This window comes from Etheostoma spectabile, chromosome 9 (genome assembly GCF_008692095.1).
Source record: "Etheostoma spectabile isolate EspeVRDwgs_2016 chromosome 9, UIUC_Espe_1.0, whole genome shotgun sequence".
Lineage (NCBI taxonomy): Eukaryota > Metazoa > Chordata > Actinopteri > Perciformes > Percidae > Etheostoma > Etheostoma spectabile.
The window spans coordinates 2,588,099-2,594,383 of NC_045741.1; the positions used below are offsets into that span (position 1 = coordinate 2,588,099).

At 40.4% G+C, this 6,285-nt stretch overlaps 1 protein-coding gene across 2 annotated transcripts; it reads right to left on the minus strand.

The window, feature by feature from the left end:
- Positions 1–346: 346 nt before the first annotated feature.
- On the minus strand, positions 347–5,155 carry LOC116695062 (claudin-18). Of its 2 annotated transcripts, none has more exons than XM_032525108.1 (5): positions 4,858–5,155; positions 2,970–3,134; positions 2,747–2,885; positions 1,504–1,617; positions 347–556 (listed from the first exon to the last, which is right to left on the minus strand). In XM_032525108.1, the coding sequence occupies exons 1-5, from the start codon at positions 5,075–5,077 to the stop codon at positions 415–417; spliced, it is 780 nt and encodes a 259-aa protein (XP_032380999.1). In that variant the 5' UTR covers positions 5,078–5,155; the 3' UTR covers positions 347–414. The 2 variants fall into 2 exon arrangements, with proteins under 2 accessions (XP_032380999.1, XP_032381001.1); XM_032525110.1 differs by lacking the exon at positions 4,858–5,155 and adding an exon at positions 4,191–4,410.
- Between the last annotated feature and the right edge of the window lie 1,130 nt (positions 5,156–6,285).

Sequence of the window (6,285 nt, forward strand, 5' to 3'; positions counted from 1 at the left end):
ACTGGGTCTAATATTTAGCAACAACTAATCTCTAGATGAGAAATAGTTTGTTTGGTGGGAATATTTTTAATTCAGTGATGCATAAATCTCCAATTAGTTACCACTTGGCTACATTTAAACCTACAGTACAAAAAGCTAGTACAAACGGCTCCAGGTTTGGAATTAGTCTGTCATGATCTTTATTTTCACGTTTCACGTGTCAAAAATGTCACAAAACAAATCACAAAACAGCATGCGACAGGATTATATGATGTTATTAAAAACACAATAAAAAAATACCTTAAATGTTTTCAGCCAAATTATAGTAGAAAAAGAAAAACAGCCTCTTCTCATGAATGCAGACAAAAGACAAGAGAAAAACATCGTCAGAGCAGCAGAATATAAAAGAGAGGTATCTATAGAAGAGAATGGATTCTACACGTAGTCAAATCTCTGATTGGAATGCCTTCCCTCCACACTCTGGGCCTTGTAGGAGTCATTGATGGCTGGACGGGGTCTGGTGTCCGACTTGTAGATAGTGTGGTGAGATGCAGCTTTGTAGGTCATCCCGTCGTACCTTAAGAATATAAAAGAATAGATATAGATATTATATATATGTAAAATTTGTAACTTTAAGATTTGAAGCATTGAGAGTCTAGTTTGACGTGTTTTAAGATGTCAGAGGGAATTATAGCATTCAGACCAACCCGTTCTCACTCCAAACTCGTAAAATACTGGCGCTTCGTCAGTGGCTCTCAGCGTCAAATACCGACTGAAAAATCCCCCTTTCGCGTCTGTTTGGGATGCAACCTAGGCATAGCAGCAGCTCGGCCGCGGGGCCACAGTGGGTAGCGCACTACCCTGAGTCCATGACGCTAATGTCTGGTTACTCCACATACTGGATATTGGATTGGATATTTTGTGATTAAATTCTGAATCTGCAACCTTCTCTGTTAGGTAAATACAGGAGTGAAATGTCTTTCTCTGATGTAGAAGTAGCCTACACTACAAGTCAGTAGTAGGCTATACAATGAAGTTGCATATTAGGTGTTTTGGGGTCCTTCTGTAAGTCATTTTGGGGCACAATTTGGTTTTGATGAATTCTACAAGCACCAATACCACAGGCCAAGTAAGCGCCCGTTCCTAACAGGCACATTTTCAGCGGGCACTGTACTAGTACAGAAAATGTAGAAAAGAAAAAAACATACAGATATCAAATGATTTGCATTTAGATCTTGCTGGGTATGTGTCCTTAACTTTCAAAAGAACTAAGATTTTTACTGCCCCACAGTGGTGCTTTATTTTTTTGTTCACCTTCATCAGAAGCCTTTTACAGCAGTGAACATGCAGTACAAGCTGCACTAGTATTTTGCATTTAGCACCTGCTCCCTAGACATTTCTTTTAGATCTTTGCTGCATTTAGCAGCTGACTCATCTCTGTTACTAAGTTAAGTTCTGTTTAAGTTTCTGCCATCCCCAGCAGTTCTGTTAAAGTCAGAAAAGGTGTCAGATGATGGAACCTACGCTCTGTTTCTTTCTGGAGTCATTCCACGGCAGGCCAGACACATCATGATACCTCCAACAACCAAGATGGCTCCGCCAATCCAGCCCACAAAGAGAGCAGGGCCAAAAGTGTACCTGAAAGAAGACCACGTTACAGTAAAACAACACTGTCCTCTCCCGAAAAACGCTCCCACAGGATGTTTGTTATAGCAGCAATTACAACTCATATCTACGTTTATAGTGGCGGTGCCCTCTAGTGGCTGTAGTTATTATGACGAAAGCAAAGCAGGACGTAGAGTGAAGTATATGAGCGCCACATTTCTGCGTAAGGGGGTAGGTTGGGGTGGTAAATGGGTCAAATAAACACAGGACTTTCACCCAGGAGAATGGAGTTCCAGTCCTGTTTCAAAATAAAAGTAAACAACAAGTTTTGTTTTTGTTTTTACTTAAACAAATGTGACATGCAGTGTCACATGCGGATTCTGAATTAATTTTAACCCAAACCATGACCTTTTCTAAGCTTAACTAAGTACTTTTGGTGCCTTAACATAACCAAGTACTTTTTGTGGCCAAACATAACCAAACTGCAACTGTTTTACAACGCTTAAGACGTGTAAAACCGCAACCTTCTGTGGGTCATATTATAGAACGTGTCAAATTCAAGGCCTGCCGTAGATTTAGATCCGGCCTGTATATCAATTTAGGTTTTTATGATAGATTTTGGCACGCCCAACTGAACTGGCTAGCCACACAGGAAAACACAGGAAAGTGTTTAAGTTCCAATTAACTGAAATTTAAAGCCGAATTTGGCACTTTTGCCGACTTTGAGACAGATGGTGAAACAGGTTATTGTTAAAAACTATATCATTGTTTTGCTTGATGTGCTAAATTCTATGATGGCTAAGTGATTTTTTTGTTGACTTTTGTAGGGCTTTATGTTGACAAAAATGCCCCAAAAAGTGACAAAAACTTTGGAGAAAGCCACAAAAAAAGCTACTAAAATGTCCAAAAAAGAGACATGAAGTAAGGCCACAGTCAAAGATATTTGACTTTTTCAGTGAAACAAATGCATGTCAGTAAACTTTGCACGTCTGGCCCTTGGTGTGGTTCTCTTTTTTCCAGTGTGGCCCTTAGTAAAATTGAGTTTGACAACCCTGTATTAGAAGATAGCATTAAACGGTCCATATTGTCGTATGGTGGAGGACTTGTTGAGTAAAACGTAAAGTGCTATAGCAGGTAAAACACCATCTTGATTTGACTTTACCTTGGAGTCAGATTTCCTGAGAGTCCACCAATACCCGCTCCTCCAAACGAGCTGAACCCACCATCTGCGTAGGTTGTGAAGCGAAAACTTTGCACAATCAAGTTGGCAAAGGCTGACACCCCAGCAATGCCACACACGCCTTCAAATTAAAAGCAAACAATGGAGTTGGTGCACAATGGTTTAGCAGTAATAACAGAACTAGACATTGTGTACATTACCGCACCTGCAAGAAGAAACATGATTCCAGAAGTCAGAGTCATTGTGGCTTTGATGTTGTCCTCCATGTTCCCCATTTTCAAGCACTTCATTGAAAAGATGGCGATCAGGCAGCCGATGGCTCCAATGACAATACCAACAATCATCAGGGCCCGCACTGCTTGCAGCAGAGCTGAAAGTCAAAGGTACACCATTCAGAATAGTTCTCATCACAATAGTTTCTCATGAAATGGATTTGCAAGCTCTCAATGTAGAGTGGGGGAAAAAATAACATAAGTGCATTTACTCATGAACCGTACTATTTTTAAGGAACTTTAAGGTATTGATTTCAACTTTGATTTCTCTACGTTTGTGTTTCTTGTGTTTTTATTTTGTTTTGTTCATACAACATGCTGTTGATGATTCCAGATAAATAGAAAAGAACATGCAAAGGCATATGATTAATAAACGAATGATGTTGCTTCTCCCACCACTGCCAATGTACTATAACTCACAGGACAGGCATACATTTTAAATGATTAAAATTAAATATTATGACTAAGGTATTACTATAAAGTAAATTACTTGAGGGGAGTTAAAAATGTCTTAAGGTACGTTAACTACTTGTGAAAGTGTTGGGTTGAAATCTCTAAAACTGTATTTTTTTCAGAAATTACCAATAATTACATTATACACATGCACATGTATATCAAGAATATACTTTAAAGGAGACTTAAAAATCTCATGGCATGTCTTTAAGTAACAAGTAATCAAAGAACCAAAAAATGCCGATTTTCCTCCCAAGCAGCAGCAATATAAAATCACATAAATCATGGCACCATGTAAAACATTGAACCTAAATGCCATCTTTCAACGGCCTGAGATATTACCTGTATTATTCCAGACTTAAGCCTTTAAGACCTTATGTACAATATGCTCTACACTACATTCAGCTGTTAAGTACAGTGTGTGGAAATGTACTTTACATTGTGTGACACTCCGGTAAAGCTTGTGCTTGCTCAGCTAAGCTTCGGATGTCTCATCGAATTTCCATTTGATTCCTGGAGAGACACATCTTTTCTGCAGTCCACTGCATTTTTATGCAGGAGGGGGAAAAGGAGAAAATCTGCCTTAAAACCTCCTGAATATTTTTAAAAGTACCTCCCAAGGTACATTGGAAAAGGTTCTCCTTAATCCAACCGAAAGGTTCAATAAATGTAATTTTTCTCTTTAAGTGTGATTCTCTTACCTGGTAGTCCTAGTATGGTAAAATAAGGCCTGCACTGTGTGGTACCGTATGATGTCCCTACACATAGGTTCCACAGCCCAGAATAGGTGTACACATTAGTAACAACTGTAAATGATCGGTCTTGCAAGCTCCACATGTCAATTGCTGTCGCAGCTGATATTAGGAATTGCCCCAACATGGACAACATGAATCCTATTAACTGAATCATCGAGGCAGCCATTTTAGAAGTTCTGATCAAACAAAGCTAGCACCAATGTCATGGAGTCGTGAAATGGCAGTGTCTGAACTCTGGCTTATCTTAAGTATGCTTCAACAAGGAACTGGGCTTATCAGATCTCACCTAATTTTCACGAGTCACAGTTTCGAGAAACGAAGGCGATGGCGACTCCCCCTCCCCAAACACACACACACACACACACACACTCCCGCTTAGTAATGAAGGGTGGTGTTTGTTGCCATGTACTTATTGTGTTTTTATATTTTATTTTAATGTTATTTTTTGTACGAAGTAAAAGATGAAGAACTAAAGAAATTAAAAAGGTTTGGTGATTTTCTGCATTCAACCAGAAAACTATAATTCTTCTAATTATTATTCAAGTTTTGTGGTTCCCTGAAGTATGATTTGTCCATGTTGCTTCTGTGTTGCTAATGATAAATACAAGCGTACCTGGCAGTCCCAGAATGGTGAAATACGGTCGGCACTCTGTGAAGCCGGAGCTCTGGCGGACGCATGAATTCCACAGGCCTGAGTAGGAGAAAATGGCCGTCACAGGGTTATCAAAGAGGTCTTCGGTTGCCCACTGGTCCATCCCCGTCGCTGCGATTATACCTGCCACCCCTAACAAACTCAAAAGCAAGCCCATTACTTGACAGAGAGTGGCTGCCATGCTGTTGTCTGTTCTCTGCTGGTTTGAGGGGAAGAAATTAGAGATTCAAAAGCTATCAGGCTCTCCTCAGAAGTGTGGCTGTGTTTGAATATGATATTAGCAGGTGTGAAGTCAAAAAGGACTTCACCAATGACCCTGCTTGTTTGCACACAGCCCAGTCATGTACAGAAGAAGTTGGGTGGAGCGTATTAGTGAAGATAAAGGCTGCTTAGTATTTCTTGTCAGCATAAACTGAACATTATGTGGTTCTTTAATTGCTAATTATTACACTTGAATCATGTTTTTAATGTAAATTGCGTTTGTAGATGTAAATGGCTGTATTTATAGTCGTAGTCTTAACGACTACTGTTGTAATATAAATCAGATTGTATCACTTTTTCTTTTGAAAGATGTTCCAGTCACTTACATCCCTATGTCTGTGTATGTCTGGGTGAGTCATTGGGTGCGATCGCAAGGGTTGTGAGTTGGACAGATGGTCACAGACACATGTTTATGATTGTACTGTTTTATTATAGGAACTCAGCATCTACTCTGCATACCGATTAGAGTATTGCTAACCACGCGCCTTAGCTGAAAAGAATGAGGCTTGCAGGTGTTTCCTGTCATGCTGATGGGTTATTGTTCCACTTGGTGACATGGGTGCATGCACCGAGGGGTAGAGAAGAGTATGAGAGAAAAGGGAAGAGGAAAAGAGCCAGACATTCAGCTCTGAGCATGTTGCTTGTGTTTGTTGTATAAACTGCATGTCTCCAAAATATGTCTTGCATAATAAAGTGGACCATTTACAACTCACTCAGGTCTGAGAATATCCTATCCAACAAAGAACCTAGGGTCCAACTCAGGACCAACACTACTCAAAGCGCTTTTACATAGTACAGGAACCGTTCACACACATTCATGTGGATGAGGCTGCCGTACAAGGTGCCACCTGCTCATCAGATAAACACCCACACACATTTCCACTCTGATGTACAGCATCGGGGACAACTCGGGGTGCAGTGTCTTGGATGAGGACACTTTGACATGGGACTGCAGGGCCAGGGAACCGCTCTACCACTGAGCCTGTTTGTTTGTACTATGGGCCCTATTTTAATGATCTAAGTGCACGGCGTGAAATACCTGGCACAGGTGCGTTAAGAGCGTGTACAAATCCATTTTTGCTAGTTTATCGGCGGAAAAAAGGGTCCGTACGCCAGACGAATGGTTCA

Coding starts and splice junctions, on each gene's coding strand:
- LOC116695062 (XM_032525108.1), bottom strand. CDS start 5,077: ATGGCAGCCACTCTCTGTCAAGTAATGGGCTTGCTTTTGAGTTTGTTA. Junction 2,886..2,969: donor AATCATGTTTCTTCTTGCAG/GTGCGGTAATGT, acceptor TTTAATTTGAAG/GCGTGTGTGGCATTGCTGGG. Junction 1,618..2,746: donor TCAGGAAATCTGACTCCAAG/GTAAAGTCAAAT, acceptor GTCTTCTTTCAG/GTACACTTTTGGCCCTGCTC.